The 17,720-nt window shown below is 45.9% G+C and overlaps 1 protein-coding gene across 1 annotated transcript; it reads right to left on the minus strand.

The window, feature by feature from the left end:
- Positions 1-8,649: 8,649 nt before the first annotated feature.
- Positions 8,650-10,633, minus strand: LOC107109105 (olfactory receptor 4E1-like). Its single transcript, XM_015409674.1, has 2 exons — positions 10,615-10,633; positions 8,650-9,578 (listed from the first exon to the last, which is right to left on the minus strand). The coding sequence occupies exons 1-2, from the start codon at positions 10,631-10,633 to the stop codon at positions 8,650-8,652; spliced, it is 948 nt and encodes a 315-aa protein (XP_015265160.1).
- Between the last annotated feature and the right edge of the window lie 7,087 nt (positions 10,634-17,720).

Here is a 17,720-nt window from a genome sequence, read left to right on the forward strand (position 1 = left end):
GACGGCCCACGGCTGCAGCTGGAAAGAATAAAAGGACAAGGAAGTTGCCATGATGTCCTCTTCAGTCCCAGATCCCAACCATTCAGTTTTGACAACCCAAGGGAAGCATGGATGCTTTCAGCCGGACTCTTTCCTCACCTGGTTCTTCTTGTCCCTCATGCCCTCTCCCCAAGCTCTTCTGCTGAGCTGAACTGACTTCCAATGTCAGAGATCAACTGGGGGGAGGGGGAGACTGATTCAGGAGGTGAACCATGGCCCGTTCCGCATGCTGACCTTACTCCCGATTTTCTGTGTGGCCGATCTCCAAGCTTTGGAAGCGGCTTTGCGTCGAACGTTCCGCACCTCGTCCTTTTCGCTGTAGCGTTTTTGTTGGGTATTACAAGTTGAAAACACTCAGTATATCTGGGGTTAAATGTTTGTTTATGTTACTCACAGGAAGTCACATGTTTCTCATGTAACCAATGTTCTTTAGCTGTAGAATACCCGGGAATGTTCTCCCTGATCTAGGAATTTGATTGGGACTAAAGTGTCAAGGTGTATTAGCATTTTATGGCTTCTCTTCCCGTCTTTGTTTTGGTGTTCTGAAGAACAAGAAGAGTAGCCATAATCTCTCTCTTCTAGTTTTGTCTTTGTAGAGTAAGGATGTAGGAGGTTTTGCTCTGTTGTTATTTTCATCCCGGTTACCCTTCCCATGCTACAATTTAGTAAAAACTTTATATTTTAATCACACATGGACTCTGAGTCTGAATTATTTTACGCTGGCACTGCTGGACCAGCTTATCTCTGCTAAATACCATTTTCTCAATATCTCACTATCACCCAACAGTTTTAAACTGGTTCCTGATTTACATTTGATGTTTTCTTTTCTGCAGTGGATCAAATATTCAGGATTAAAGCAGAAGGCAGCCGACATCAGCGGTGTTGTCACTGCTGATGCCCGATCGCCTGCCCTCTGCTTTTTAGAATTGCAGTAGCGCTAAACTATCGGGGAAGGGCTCAGCACCCCTTTTATTATCCGACCGCATAAGATCGGGGCAGTGCTATGACTAAAGAAGAAGAAAAAGAAGAGACTGGATTTATACGCCGCCCTGCACTACCCGAAGTAGTCTCAGAGCAGCCGGCAATCTCCTTTCCCTTCCCCTCCCCACAACAGACACCCTGTGAGGTAGGTGGGGCCGAGAGAGCTCTGAGAGAAACGGCTCCTAAGAGAACAGCTCCAAAAGAAGTTGTGACTGACCCAAGGTCACACCAGCAGCTGCATGTGGAGGAGTGGGGAATCGAAGCCAGCTATCCCAGATTAGAATCCACGCTCCTAACCACGACACCAAACTGGCTCTCGGGTGGAAATGCCAGAATCGGGGCTTCATCTTTATACCTGACAGCCAGTGTGGAATAACAAATAACAGATTAAGATCTGAAACTCAGGGTTTTTTGGTCTTTCTTTCCCAAGATCTTTACCCCCCCCCCCATGCGGTATCTTACCATCCCACGTAACTGTAGAGCTTTTTTGTTTGCAAGACTGAATATTATACCTGCAATGGTTTTACAGGGGAGATTTTTGAATAGGCCCTATTCTGACAGAAGTCAACCTCCAAACTCTTAACTAAGAAGCCAAATAGAAGAGCTGACATAAAAAAAGGTTTCTTCACTCTTAAGCTGAGGTTGGCTCACCCCCTCTCATCCAGTGGAGTTTGATGGGCTCTGATTGGTTGACAATCAGTTGGACATGCATGAGGCCTGAATCACAATGATTAGTTCAGAGTTATGGAGGAGAGGTGGAACTTTTAAGAAGAAGCTTTCCTGGGCAAGTGGTCCCACCCACTTTCCAAAAAGACTTGGTGAGCACCAAGAAAGGTGTTGGCAGGCACCATGGTTCCCACAGTCGCTACATTGGGGGACCTGGCATAGAGAATCAGGAAGCAGCTCCTTTTCAGGCTTGAATGGCCGGGGGTAAGGCTGAAGAAGTATAAAAGCTTGGTGGGAGAACCCCTGGTGGTTCTTTCCTAACAAACAACTATGGGCAAACTCAGCTTTTGTTGGGTGACTAACAGTTGACGTTTGTGTTGGGCTGCAACTTGGTTTTTATAGATTCTGGCTGATCCATTAAAGTGTACATGATCTCCTTTTTTTAGAACTCCTCGACCTGTTATTGTAGAACCTATGGAACAATTTGATGATGAAGATGGGCTGCCTGAAAAATTAATGCAAAAAACTCAACAGTATCATAAGTAAGTTTACACATTTTCATCCGAGAGAAAAGCACTTGCAGGGCGATAAACTGCTGGTGGGAAGAAGGTGCTCACCTGTGCACTTTTGTGTGTGTGTGTTTTTTTAATTTAATCACTCCATCTCTTCTTGATGATTACGGCAGTTCTTTGTTTAAACATGTGACTACTGATGTTGTGTCTAGTTTGACCTTGTTGGTTAGAGAGAATGAAATAAATTATTGTATTAATAATACATGAGGAAGGCTTGAAGAAAGAATTCCTCTTTGTATGTCAAAGATTAGCCCTGACCTGGGTAGCCCAGGCTAGCTTGACCTCATCAAATCTTGAAAGCTAAGTAGGGCTAGCCTTTATTAGCATTTATATGGGAGACCACCAAGGAAGGCCAGAGTTGCAACACAGAGGCAGGCAAAGGCAAGCCACCTCTGAATGTCCCTTGCCTTGAAAACCCTATGGGGTCGACATAAGTCGTCTGCAACTCGATGGCAATATATATCATTGTGCTGGTCAATGACCACAATAAACCATTCATTCATTCATTCATTCATTCATTCATTCATTCATTCAGATTAAACCCCTATCTCTTTCATTTGGTGCCATTTTCTGAATCCTCACACTCATCCTCCCACTTCCAAAACAAGCATTTCCCCAACATTATCTCTCCATCAATAAGCCAGCATTATACACTATACATCCATTAAATGTTCAAAAGGAGTTGCCTGTATAAGTACCATATACAATGCGCTTAAAATCTCTATGTAACATGCGTGCAGAATAGGGTGCAGTTCTGGTCACCACACCTTAAAAAGGATATTATAGCTTTGGAAAAAGTGCAGAAAAGGGCAACTCGGATGATAAAAAGGTTGGGACACTTTCCCTATGAGGAAAGGTTAAAGCGCTTGGGGCTCTTTAGCTTGGAGAAACGACGACTGAGGGGTGACATGACTGAGGTTTATAAGATTATGCATGGGATAGAGCAGGTTGAGAAAGAGGTACTTTTCTCCCTTTCTCACAATACAAGAACTCGTGGGCGCTCAATGAAAGCAGTCGGGTTAGAAGGGATAAAAGGAAGTCCTTCTTCACCCAAAGAGTGATTAACACATGGAATTCACTGCCACAGGAAGTGGTGTCGGCTACAAGCATGGACGGCTTCAAAAGGGAATTAGATAAGCATATGGAGCAGAGGTCCATCAGTGGCTATTAGCCACAAGGTATAGATAGGGACTCTGGGGCAAGTGATGCTCTGTCTTCTTGGTGCTTGGGGGGGGGTCAACAGTGGGAGGGCTTCTAATGTCCTGGCCCCACTGGTGGACCTCCTGATGGCACTGGTATTTCTGGCCACTGTGTGATACAGAGTGTTGGACTGGATGGGCCTTTGGCCTGATCCAACACTGGCTTCTCTTATGTTCTTATGTTCTTAACAAGCCTACAAAATCAGCAGCGGCAACAATAGCAAACAAAAACGGAACCACTTACGAACTTGTACATGAATCTTGAGCTTTCACCTAAACTCATATGGCTTTCAGATCTTAAAGCTGTCTGGTCTCCATCTAGTACAAATGCATTCCAAATTTCATCGAAAGAGCTCAGGATAGCATACGTGGGCTTCCATTTATCATTTTAGCCTCACAACAGCCCTGCAAGGTAGATTAGACTGAGAGAGCATGATGAGCCCAAGGACTGATACACATGGCAATCTTAAACAAAGCTACACTCTTCGAAGCCGCCTGAGCCTCAATGGATTTAGAGAGCTGTAACTCTGTTTAGGATTGTACCATGCGTGAGCTTCATGGCCAAGTGAAGATTTGAACTCTGAGCCTGACATGCTACTGTGCCACTGTGATTCACACCATTGCAATGCTACTGTTAGTTCTCATGACAGTGACGTCTGGGACCTATATCCATTTTATGCAATCTTGATGTTGAAGAAGCTCAGCCTCGTATAGGAAAAGAAAAACAAGTAATATAATACATTCATTCCAAAAGAAACTGTCCTATAAGGAGAACCATCCTGTGCAAGCCCCAGGTCATGAGATAAAATGTATTCATTTCATTCATTGCAGTTCATTCATTCAAGAAGACCCAAATCTCCCTTCCCCAGCAGAATGGATAAACTTACTTTTTTTTGTGGCTGGTGATCTGCCGGACAGGGTGATTTCTGGATACTACACCTGCTGCTCAGTTTCAAAACTAAAAATGCGCTGGCTCAAAACGCACAGATTTCTACTTAAGGGAATGAGAAAGTTCTGTGCTTTAATGTGCTTTTCCCCAGCATCTGCATATGACAATTATAACTTCAGATGCCCTAACCGAAGTTGCTGATTCCTCTGGTGGGAAAAAGTTTAAGTTATGTTTTAGATGTCTAGCTCTGAATTCCCTCTTAATGCAAGGTTAGATGCTTCCACATTTTGCATTCTTTGTGAAAAATTGCAATAAAAAAAAGGTCTCCAACTCGAGGCTTTCTTTGTATCTTGGCTTCCGAAAAGAAAAGGAGTCCTGCGAACTGGTTCAAAAACAAAGATGTACAAAGGGAAATCTAACCTAAACTAAAGCAGTTACATTTCGCAGGGTTCCTTCTGGCTGCAAGCCCAAGAGTTGCCCATGTCCCTCTCTCTATATCCTTCATCTCCAGTAATAATTCATCATTCACGGCACTGCTTGGGACGCAGAAGGAAAGCCTGACGCCATCAATTAACCCACAAGGGAAGTCGCTCAGGGGCCTCAAAAGTTTTGGAAACTCTGAAATTAGGACTGGAGTTAAGAAGCTCTTTCAGTTCTTTGAGTTCCTGCGCTCCAACTGCTGCTTTGGGAAAAGAAAAGCATGCAAATGTCCATCACACAACCACCAGTATCAATGCTCCCTCTAAGCTGTGGAGTCTTGTGAGCAAAAATCCTGCTTTGTGAGCTCCTGGCATTAAAGTTGTGAGCAAGCGATTTGGCTACTGCATAAATTAGTTTGGTCTGGAGCCATCCCTTCCTGAGTTAAGACAAAAATGTATGAGCCGGAGGCTAAAAAACTGTGTGCTAGCTCACGTTAACTCAGCTTAGAGGGAACACTGACCAGCACCAGTCATGTCCAGTATTTAGGGTTGCCTGCTCCAAGTTGGGAAATCCCTGGAGTGTTGGGGGCGGAGCCTGAGAGAAGGCGGAGTTTGGGGAGGGACCTCAGAAGGATATCATGCCATAGGCTCCACCCTCCAAAGCAGTCATTTTCTCCAGCGGAACTGATCTCTGTAGTCTGGAGATGAGCTGGAATTCCGGGAGACCCCCAGGTCCCACCTGGATGTTGGCAACACTACCTTCAGTAGCCATGGGCCTAGGTCTCATTGAGATGTAACTATACAACTGTGCAGCATCATTTCAGGCTGCCGGTCAAGGTTCCTAGTGCGAAACGCATCTCAATGCAATTTACAATCTGATGAGCAATACTAACGCCATTTTGATTTTTAAAGCTGCTGCAGCTAACATTAGCCTGGCTGACATGTAAGAAGACTAGGAGACATGTGGGAATAGAATGGACCTGTAGATGGAAACATACTGGGAAAACTGAAGCCATTGTTCTGTAGTAGCTATCCTGAAAGCCACAGTAGACCACAGTAAGTCTGCTAGCAAAGCACAGGGGTAGCTAAGAGAACAAGGGGAGTTTGTGAAAAGTGTAAAACAAGGGTGAGAACCCATCTACATGATGCTCTCCTCATTATGGTGTCAAAGTTGTAAGGCACACTCTTGAAAGGAATTGTTTATTGCCTACTATAAAAACTATAATGATTTGGATGGAACCGCTTAGCTGTTCTTGCTCGAGTTCCCTTTATTCTGAATAAAGTTTGTTCCTGCTGTTTTAAACTAAACTTCACCTGTGTGCTTTATTGGACCGGGGTGCACAAGAACCATATTTGGATTACAATCTGTGCATGGAAAAAAACAACTCATGTGCTGGGGGCAAGAGCTCTAGCCCACCTTTGTCTCTGCCACTCTTCTAGGCACAGGCTTTTGCGTGGGGAAGCATTTAGTCCTGCCAGCCTGTTTCTGCAGCCTGAAGTGATACAGATACTTTTGCCAACTCAGCTGGGACATGCTTGGCGATTGAGGGTGGAGCCTGCGGGAGGGCAGGGTTTGGGGAGGGACCTCAGCAGGGTACAAGGTCACCATGGAGTCCCCTCTCCAAAGCAGCCATTTTTGCTTCATTTTAAGATTTGTTTTTTGGAGCTGTGGTGGCTCAAGTGGTTAAGACGCTGAACTGCAGGCTGTGGAAGGTCAGTAGTTCGGCAGTTCGAGACCCGAGTGCGCCGCATGACGGAGTGAGCTCTCGTCTCTAGTTCCAGCTCCTGCCAACCTAGCAGTTCGAAAGCAAGAAATTGCAAGTAGATAAATAGGTACCACTTCGGTGGGAAGGGAACGGCGTTCCGTGCACCTTGGTGTTTAGTCATGCATGACCACGGAAAAGACAGCGCTGGCTCTTCGGCACTGCAGGCTCTCCTCTCCCATCCCAGATGCCAAACCCAGGAGATACAAAGTGCTACATGCACGATCAATCACGAGGGACAGTCATGTATACATGTATAAATTGGTTTTATGCAGATTTATTTGTTTTCATTTTGTTAGATACATTGATTTTCACCAGCCCCATCAGCAAATCTTCAGAGCTTGGTAAGGGCCACACAGTGAAGGTGGAGAGTCACTCAGAGGGGACTGGATCCCTCGACCAAACATTCCCTACAATCTCACACCTGCCAATCAGAGGTGTGGCACGGTTGACTTTGACAGCGCCAGGCTCCTGGTGGGGGAGATGACAGAGAAGGGCTGGAGCTTATTGTCAGCTTCTCTACCCACCCCAATAGGGGAGTGGCATCCCACGATGACTGTACCACCTACCTTTGGGCAGATGTGCTAGTCTTGATTCAGCCTGGGATACCACAGAGAAGAGAAGAGGAAGAGAAGAAGAAGAGATTGGATTTATACCCCACCCTTCACTCGGAGTCTCAGAGCGGCTTACACACTCCTTTCCCTTCCCCTCCCCACAACAGACGCCCTGTGAGGTAGGCGGGGCTGAGAGAGCTCTAACAGAAACTGCTCTTGAGAGAACAGCTCTTGACAGAACTAGGGCTTGCCCAAAGTCATCCAGCAGCTGCGAGTGGAGGAGTGGGGAATCAAACCCGGTTCTCCCAGATTAGAGTCCATGCACCAAACTGGCCAACTCAAGCATTGGTTTCAGAAGATTTTGCTCCACTCGGCTTATTTTGCGCATGCAGAATTAGACCAAGAGGAGCAAGAAACGTACTGTTCAGAAAACAGAAGCTTCATAACAGATTCTACTCTAGGTAGGACCAATGCTCCCTCTAAGCTGTGGAGTCCTGTGAGCCAAAATTCTATTTTGTGAGCTACCGGCTTTAAAGTTGTGAGCAGGTGATTTGGCTACTGCACAAATTGGTTTGCTCTGGCGCCATCCCTTCCTGAGCAAAGACAAAAATGTGTGAGCCGGAGGCTAAAAAACTGTCAGCCAGCTCACACGAACTCAGCTTAGAGGGAACGCTGGGTAGGACTGCCATCTCTCGGCTGGGAGATTCTTGGCGATTTGGGGGCAGTGCCCGGGGAGGCCACGGTTTGGGGCGGGACCTCAGCAGGCATGTGATCCCATAGAGTCGATCTTCCAAAGCTGCCATTTCCTCCAAGGGAACTGATCTCTGTCAACTGGGAGACCAGCAATGCTCCCTCTAAGCTGTGGAGTCTTGTGAGCAAAAATTCTACTGCTTCATTTAGTTTGCTCTGGAGCCATACTTCTTGAGCTAAGACAAAAATGTGTGAGCTGGAGGCTAAAGAATTGTGAGCTAGCTCACACTAACTCAGCTTGGAGGGAACACTGGAGACCAGTTGTAATTCTGGGGGATCTCCAAGCCCCTCCCTGGAAGTTGGCGACCACTATTGTGCCACATATCAAAAAGTCTATTTTTGTCCATATGAGCCACTTGAATACCAAATCACACTGCCTTCTCTGCGTCTTCCTTAAGTGAAGTGAGGTTCGTGGATACATTGGAGAAGACTGGAGATCAGTTATAATACTGGGAGATCTCCAGGCTCCACCTGGAGGCTGGTAACCCTACTTGGGGGTCCATTGTGGTCCAGTTACTGCACAGCCTCAAATTCTGGGGGATCTCCAAGCTCCTCCCTGGAAGTTGGCGACCCCAATTGTGCCACATATCAAAAAGTCTATTTTTGTCCATATGAGCCACTTGAAGACCAAATCACACTGCCTTCTCTGCATCTTCCTTAAGTGAAGTGAGGTTCGTGGATACATCGGAGAAGACTGGAGATCAGTTATAATACTGGGAGATCTCCAGGCTCCACCTGGAGGCTGGTAACCCTACTTGGGGGTCCATTGTGGTCCAGTTACTGCACAGCCTCAGTTTTTCATTGTTCAGAAGGACCGTCACTTCTTCTCCGAGTCCACCTTCCGACCAACCATTTTGTTGAGCGCTCGCTTCATATCCTCGTTCCGCAGTGTGTAGATAATGGGGTTGAGCAACGGGGTCACAGCCGTGAAGAAGACCGACACCACCTTGTCTTCCTTGAAGCTGGTGGAGGGGCGGGAGTAAATGAAAATGCAGTGCCCCAGGAAGAGAGTCACCACGGTGAGGTGTGCCGCGCAGGTAGAAAGAGCCTTGCGCCGGCCTTCGGCAAAACGGTTGCGGAGGGAGACCAAGATGACACCGTATGAGACCACCAGCACCACAAAGCAGACCACGGAGATCAGCCCGGAGTTGGAAATGATAAGGACCTCGATGATGTAAGTGTCGGTGCACGCCAGCTTGATGACCGGAGGAACGTCGCAGAAGAAGTTGTCCACCTCCTGGGGGCCACAGTAGGGTAGCTTGATGGTCATGCCGATTAAGGCGAGGGAATGGACCGTACCACCTAGCCAGATCATTCCGGCCAACAGTAGGCAGACCTTGTGGCTCATGACGGTGAGGTAATGCATAGGATTGCAAATGGCCACGTAGCGGTCGTAGGCCATGACGGTGAGTAGGAAGATTTCGGTGCAGGCAAAGAGGTGAAGGAAGAACATCTGGGCCATGCAGCCTCCAAAGGAGATGTTCTTCTCGGCGGAGAGAAAGTCGGCCAGCATCTTGGGCACGGTCACTGTGGAGTGACAGATGTCAATGAAAGAGAGATTGCTCAGGAAGAAGTACATGGGCGTGTGGAGGGCTTGGTCGGGCACGATGGTGACCACGATGAGGAAGTTCCCGGCCAAAGTCAGTGCGTAGAGCACCAGAAAGACCACAAAGAGAACCAGCTGCATCTCGGGGTCGTTAGAGAGGCCCACCAGGATGAATTCGGTCACCAAGGACTGGTTTTGTGCTTCGGCAGTCCAGTTTGGAGTCACCTTTTCTTCCATCTCCGTTCTACAAGAAGAGCAAATGAATATTTATAATGGCCTTGAAGACTGCAAGGGGAAGATGAAAAATCTATACCTCTGAGAAGCAACAGTAAAGTCTCATATGTGTAATTTTTAATTGGTATTGATTTTCTTCATGTATGTTCACTTTACTACCCAATGGGGGCCCAAGGTGGCTTACATATTTCTCCGCTTTCCATTTTAAGCAGTGAAGTGGCTAAATTTGCAGATTACGCGAAGTTGCTCAGGGGGGTGAGAACCAGGGAGGATTGTGAGGTGCTCCAAAGGGATCTGTCGAGGATGGGTGAGTGGGTGTCAACGTGGCAAATGGGGTTCAATATGGCAAGGTGATGCACATCGGAGCCAAAAATCCTAACTATAAATACACTTCGATGGGGTCTGAACTGGCAGAGACTGACCAACAGAGAGATCTTGGAGTTGTAGTAGATAACTCAGTGAAAATGTCTAGACAGCGTGCGACTGCAATAAAAAAGGCCAACGCTATATTGGGGATTATTAGGAAGGGAACTGAAAACAAATCAGCCAGTATCATCATGCCCCTATATAAATCAATGATGCAACCTCATTTGGAGTACTTTGTACAGTTCTGGTCACCACACCTCAAAAAGGATATTATAGCATTGGAAAAAGTGCAGAAAAGGGCAACTAAAATGATAAAAGGGTTGGAACACTTTCCCTATGAGGAAAGGTTAAGGCGCTTAGGGCTCTTTAGCTTGGAGAAACGACAACTGAGGGGTGACATGATCGAGGTTTATAAGATTATGCATGGGAAAGTGCAGGTAGAGAAAGAGGTACTTTTCTCCCTTTCTCACAATACAAGAACTCGTGGGCACTCCGTGAAATTGCTGAGCAGTCGGGTTAGAATGGATAAAAGGAAGTACTTCTTCACCCAAAGAGTGATTCACACATGGAATTCACTGCCACAGAAGGTGGTGGCGGCTACAAGCATGGACGGCTTCAAGAGGGAATTAGATAAGCATATGGAGCAGAGGTCCATCGGTGGCTATTAGCCACAAGGTATAGATAGGAACTCTCAGGTTGGGGCAAGGGATGCTCTGTATTCTTGGTGCTTGGGGGGGGGGTCAACAGTGGGAGGGCTTCTAGTGTCCTGGCCCAACTGCTGGACCACCTGATGGCACCTGGTATCTTTGGCCACTGTGTGACAGAGTGTTGGACTGGATGGGCCATTTGCCTGATCCAACATTGGCTTCTCTTATGTTCTTATGTTTATCCTCACAACAACTCTGTGAGGTAGGTTAGGGGGGAAGCATGTGACTGGCTCAGGGTCACCCAGCCAGCTTCCATGGCAGAGTGGGAATTCGCACCTGGGTCTCCCAGATTCTAGTACAACACACCAAGCTCATACAAAACACCTAACAGATTTCCTTAAAGGAAGCCGACTCTCTTCCCCAATAGCAAAATACTTATGTTTTTCTTGTACTGATCTACATATTCAGAAAATGTATATATAATGCAACCTCAACAAGACGTATCATTTCAGATTGTATATGGAAGAAGATTCCTTTTTGGCTTCCCCCCCCCTACTCTGGTCCATAACTCACTGCCTGCCCTGCCCAAAGTTAGTTTGTCAGGAAGCCAGTTTTAACCTAGTTCCCCCCTGATGCAATAATTTTCCATGTGCAAACAGTTTTTGATATAAAGGACATTTCATCTACCTGGGGTAGCCAGGTCCTGATTTTGATCAGAGTTGGTGCCTCTGCAGAAAAGGGGATGTTGACCAATGTCCTGTTCCCACTTATCTGACCAAAACCCTTCCCCTCCGGAGCTGCTACTAGGCTCAAAGCAGGTAAATTACAGGTACTTGTAGAATTCCTGTTTTTGGTGGAGGGGCAATGGAGGGGATGGCATTGGTTGGGACAACAGCACAATGAAAAGGCTGTAATGGAACCTCCCCAATTATGTACTGCATATTTATCACATTTTTAAAATCCTCTCCCTTTTCCTCCAAGAAGGTCAGGGAGGCCTACATGGTTCTCCCATCTACATTTTATCATCTCAGCAACAAGGTAGGGTGAGAGAGAGTGACGGGCCTGAGGTTACTCAATGAAGTACCACATGTTTAATGGGGATGCCGGTGGAGCAAATCCATGACTCAACCATTTCTCTGTCCATCCATCCATCCATCCATCCATCCATCCACCAACCCACCAACCCATCCACCAACCCATCCACCAACCCATCCACCAATCCATCCATCCATCCATCCATCCATCTCTCTGCCACTTTTCTATCCCCCATATCTTTTGCATGTAAATGGCCATATGGATGTGTGAAGAGAAGGAAGGGAAAGGCAGGGGGAAGGGGAATTGCAGAAAATGATAAAGAATTTTCAAAAATTAGAGTCAAATGACAGGTGAAGATGTGGAATGGTATGGTGTAGGCTGATTCTGTCAGATCTCGGAAGTTTAGTAGGGCTGGTGCTTAGACGGGAAAGTCTACCAAGGAAGACTCTGTGGAGGAAGGCAATGGCAAACCGCCTCTGCTTCATCACTTGCCTTGAAAGGCCCTTGCTGGGATCGCTGTAAGTCAACTACAGCTTGATGGTACTTTTTGCACCCCTGCACAATGACAGGTGAATGGAAGGAGATTGTATTTAAGTCACAGTAACTAAATAGGCATGTGTGATTGGAGCATCCTGGTGATTTCTGAAGAGCGGCCTCAGCTATGCCGGGCTCTCCTTCAGACTGTGACTGAGCAAAGAGAGGGTTCGCCACCCCAAAAGAATGGCGCTGATAGAAACCAAACCTTGCATGCTGGTACTAGCTCTTTAGAAGGCGGATAATATTGTTGAGGGCATTTCAATAACTGAAGCCGTTGCGGGGAGGGTAAAGGGTAGAATCGCTCCTTGCATGGCCCTAATCCCCACTGCCTTCCAGTGCAGTTAAAATTGTCACGGAAGGAGCGATGTCCTCTGTCCAGTTTAACTCTCAAAGGAGTCTTGTAGCATGTTCAAGGATGACCAAATTATTGTGGCGGCTAGAGCACTTAAAGCTCTGGCCTGGATAGCCCAGGCTAGCTCAGTCCCATCAGACTTCAGAAGCTAAGCAGGGTCTGCCCTGGTTAGTACTTCGATGGGAGACCACCAAGGATGGTAAGGCGATGGCAAACCACCTCTGCATGTCTCTTGTCCTGAAAATCCTACGCAGTCCACATAAGCCAGCTGTGACTTGATTGCAAAAAAATAAAATAGAGCCCTCAAAAGCTTCCACTACAATAATTTGGTTAGCCTTTAAGGTGGCTGAAGACTTCTGTTTCCTGAAAGACATGAACCCTCTGCAAAAACTTCAGCAAATTCACTGAAAGCCATTTAAAAATTACATTGTTTGCTATTTTAAAGGATAAAAGATTTACCAGGTTTTTGGTGTAAATACAGGAATAGCTGCTGGTCTCTCTCCTTGGCTCCAGAATCGGTTTTAACAGCAGTGGCATTCATCTCCGAATATATAACCTTGCGTGTTCGCCTGGAAACAGCCTCTCGTAAACTAATGTCCGTTCGTTCTGAATTTTCGGCAAGTCAATCCCACAGAGATCCGAACCGGTGACACAGAATCGCAAAGGGGGCAATTAAGAAGCGCAAAACTTCTGGACAGTTTGAATGGTGTCAAAAACCCCCGGCACACACTTGATATCTAAGTGAAAAGTGGACAGAACTTAGCTAGGGGAAATGTAACACTCGTTTCGATTCTCTGATCGAATATTTGACCCGTTTGGGCTCTCCAGGGAGACAAATTAAATTCAGAGAATGGATGGATGATGACACATACATGGAGGGTCAGACAGTTTGCTGCCTATCTGTTTGGGTTTTTTTAAGGCCATGGTTCCTCGAAGGAGCTCCGTGCGGGGAGGGGAGGGGAGCAGAGAAACTTGTCTCCCCTAGGGTTCCCAACCTCCAGGAGGTGGCTGGAGATCTCCTGGGATTACAACTGATCTACAGGCAACAGAACTCAGTTCACCCGGAGAAAATGGCCACTCTGGAAGGTGGACTCTATGGCGTTATACTCCACTGCAAGGGTCATTTCGTAGAGAAAGAGGTGCAGAAGCTAATTAGCTTCTTGCTCCTCATTGCCCGACTGAGGGCTGCTAAGAGCAGGGGGTGGGACTTGTCGCATGTGCCCGCCCCCTGGGCTCCTTACTGCCGGAGCTCCGCTCCTGTGCGCTCCGGCAGGAAATGACCCCTGCAAGTCCACTGAAGTCCCTTCCCTTCTCTAACCCCGCCCTCCTCAGGCTCCCTCCCCCAAATCTCCAGGAATTCCCCAACCTGGAGTTGGCAGCTCTTCCCATCACAGTTTTTTTTGTGTGTGGTGAAGAGTCTGGGACTTCTCAGCTTGGAGAAGAGAAGGCTGGGGTGACCTGACAGAGGGTTACAAAATTATGCACGGGGCAGGGAGATTAGACAGAGAGAACTTCCCCTCCCTCTTCCAACATACCAGAGCTCAAGGGCATCCACTGAAGTTGATAGCTGTAGATTCAGGACAGACCAAAGGAAATACTTCTTTACTCAACGGGTCATTAAATTGCAGAATTTGCTGCCCGTGAAGGCAGTGATGTCCACAGGCAGAGACAGCTTTAAAAAGGGGTCCGATTTCTGGGGGAAGACGTCCGTCAGTGGCTACTAACCATGGTGACTAAAGGGAACCTCCACATTCGGAAGCAGTAAACCCCCAAATGCCAGCACCAGGAGGCAGCATCAAGGGAAGGCTTTGGCTATGCCCAATATTGGAAACAAGATAAAATACCAGAAAAATGGGACTGGATTAAAAAAGTTTTGTTTATGGCTGAAATGGACAAAATGACAAGGAAGCTAAACAACCAAGAAGATGAGGACTTTTTCGAAGGGTGGAAAGACTTTAAAGAGTATTTGGAGACTAACTGGGATGTTACAAATAATTTACTGTGTTTTGAAGAATATTAGAAATAGAATAATCTATGATTAAGTGAAAGTTAAAGTTACCTGATGATTAAAAATATATTGGGGTAAGGCTTAACAATGTTGAGAAAAGAAATATTAAAATGTAAAAAGATAGAAAATGTTAAGATTAAAAGATTTAAAGGGATATAAGCATTGCGGGAAGCCAAATGAGGGGTGGAAGGATAAGGGGATAGAGTAAAATAGGGATAGGTGGAAATGTGATAAAATGTATAACTGTTTTAAAGGAATTGTACTATCCCATTAATAAAAAATTGTTTAACAACAAAAAAAAGAGAAGGCTTTGGCCTCTAGGCTCTGTTTGCTGGCCCCCCAGGGCGACTGGTTGGACACCGTGTGAGATGGGAGGCTGGACTGGATGGTCGACTGATCCCAACTCTTCTTATGTTCTTATCTTCGTATGTCCTGATAGCTTCATCTTCGAGTAGCAAGAGGTTTGTGGTTAAAGTAGGGTTACCAGATGTCTTCTGTTTAGAGGACATGTCCCCTTTTTTGGTGTCCCCCTTCTTTTGGGCTCTTTTTAAAGAACTGATGAAAATGACCTCTTTTCGGGTTGGAAGGTTAGGAGAAGAGACTGGATTTATACCCTGCCCTTCACTCATAGAGCAGCTTACAAACTCCTTTCCCTTCCCCTCCCCACAACAGACACCCTGTGAGGTAAGTGGGGCTGAGGGAGCTCCTTCAAGAACCGCTCCTTCAAGAACAGCTCTGACAGAACTATGGCTTGCCCAAGGTCATCCAGCAGCCGCAAGTGGAGGAGTGGGGAATCAAACCCGGTCCATGCACTTAACCACTACACCAAACTGGGTCATAGGAATATTCTTAGTTAGTAGCAATTATCACTGCTTAAACAACAGGGGTATTTAAAAAGAGATTTGTCACGGCGTGATCACTTGTTTGAAGTAGTCAGTCAAGAAATATATCCTCTTGTTTTGCCTTTCAAAATAAAACCCTAGGTTAAAACACTGGCCTATATAGGGATGGGGGTTCAAATCCTCTATCCACTGTGGAGCTCCCTGGTTCATTTTGGGCCAGCCTAACCTACCTCACAAGGTTGTTGTGAAGACAAAATGAGGAAAGCGAACCGTGTGTGATGTCCAGAGCTCCTTGGACAGTGTGCAGGATAGAAATATTAAGAACACAGGGCCATTCTTGGTTCCCAGAGTTTCCTATCATGTCCAAGCTCTGTGATTTTTTGGTGGAGACAGTTCACACAGTCAGCCAAGTTACAAGTGCCAAATAATTATGCGATACTTGTGCATGTGTGAACGGTGGACCAGCTGCAAGTGAAAACCACAAGAAGCGAGGCCATTTTTGGACACACCTTTTGCAGAGAGCAATGTGTCCACTGCTTCTCAGAGGCTATGGAGTGTATGTGTGTGTGTGGGAGAAACTGAGCCTGAAGCTAGGGACCTGCTGTTGAACTTCATTCTTCTCCCTCCCAATATGTATCCCCCCCAATTTGGCTCTTTGTGAAAATGGACCATTTTGAAGCATGAGATGAAATGACCACAAGAGGGCAGGAGAGGAACAGGAATAACACATGGTGGTTTGGGTTTCGTGGTGAAAGACTGGATTTTGGAGAGTCCGGGGAGGGGAAGAGGTGCGCTTAGAATCAGGCGCTTCGGTTCTGTTCACTTGCTTGTTATTTATTTCACTTCCACCCCACTTTTAGTCTCCAGTGGGTACTCAGAGTAGCTCAAAACCATTCTCCTGTCCTCCGTTTCATCCTAATAATATCCCGCCCACCCAGCGGTTCAAAAGCCTTGCAAGTAGATAAATGGGTACCTGCTCCTAGGTAGCAGGGGGCACCCTCCTCTCTATGGAGTGGTGTGCAGCAGGAGTGCCGGCGTAGCAACGGTGTGGCGTGACAGCGACGTGCGGAGACCTGGGGACTCGGCAGGCATGGCGAACATCCGGCGATCAGGATCACGAAACTGCAGAGGAAATCGGGCGAAGCCCCGAGTCCAAATGCAGCCCCGGAGCTTGGGGTGTGAAATTGACATGTTTGTGTCGAGGCAAACGGCGCTGTGCTGCGAGGCAGCTCTAGTGAGAAATCGCCCCAGGGCTTTTTCCTCTTGGGGGAAGGCGCCGGAACGGAGTTCCAGAACCTCTCTGTCAAAGTTCTTTTTAAAAGTGCTTAAAAGTTCATGAGTTTCCAGGATACAGATTGAACATTTCCCTCTTTTTTTTTTTGGTAAACAAATTTTATTATTTTCTATACGAGTTTTACATTTAACCATTTCCAATTTTCCATTGTTCACCCATACCCATTTCCTCCCCTCCCTCCTGTGGCTTCCCGCAATGCTTCCCCCTTACCCTCCACATTACTATATATCATCAATTATATCATTTTTCTTATCATTACAGATTTAAGATAACATCATTTAACCTAATATTGATCTAAACACATTAAATTTTGTTTCACATCCCAGTTCTTCTCCAGATAAATTTTAAAGTAATTCCATTCTTCAAAAAATACCTCATCTTCTTTGCCGTTCAGCTTTTTTGTAATTTTGTCCATTTCAGCCATGAACCGAACTTTTTGTATCCAATCTTCAATCTCTGGTACTTTCTCTGTTTTCCAAAATTGTGCAAACAACATTCTCGCAGTTGTTATTAAGTACCAAAGTAAAGTCTTTTTAGTCGTGTTCACTTCATCTATTTTCAAACCCAAAAGCAGAATTTCGGGTGCTTTTTTAAAAGAGCATTTCAATATTTTTTGCATTTCATTGTGGACTTTTGTCCAAAAGTCTACAGCTTTTTCACAAGTCCACCACATATGATAAAATGAGCCCTCATGACTCTTGCATTTCCAACATTTGTTTGACATATTCTGGTTCATATTTGCAATTTTCTTCGGAGTCATGTACCACCTGTACATCATTTTAAAGCAGTTCTCTCTGACATTGGTACAAGCCGATATCTTAATAGAGTTTTTCCACAAATATTCCCAAGTTTCAATAGTCACCTCCCTATTCATATTTATTGCCCACTTTATCATTTGCTCTTTAACAATTTCATCTTCAGTATACCATTTCAACAACAGTTTATACATTTTAGAGATATTTTTTCCCTCTCCACTTCCCCAAATATTTTCCATTTCATTTTTTTCTTCTCTAAAACCATAATTTTT

Source organism: Gekko japonicus, unplaced genomic scaffold (genome assembly GCF_001447785.1).
Source record: "Gekko japonicus isolate JY-2015 unplaced genomic scaffold, Gekko_japonicus_V1.1 scaffold3029, whole genome shotgun sequence".
NCBI classification, from domain to species: domain Eukaryota; kingdom Metazoa; phylum Chordata; class Lepidosauria; order Squamata; family Gekkonidae; genus Gekko; species Gekko japonicus.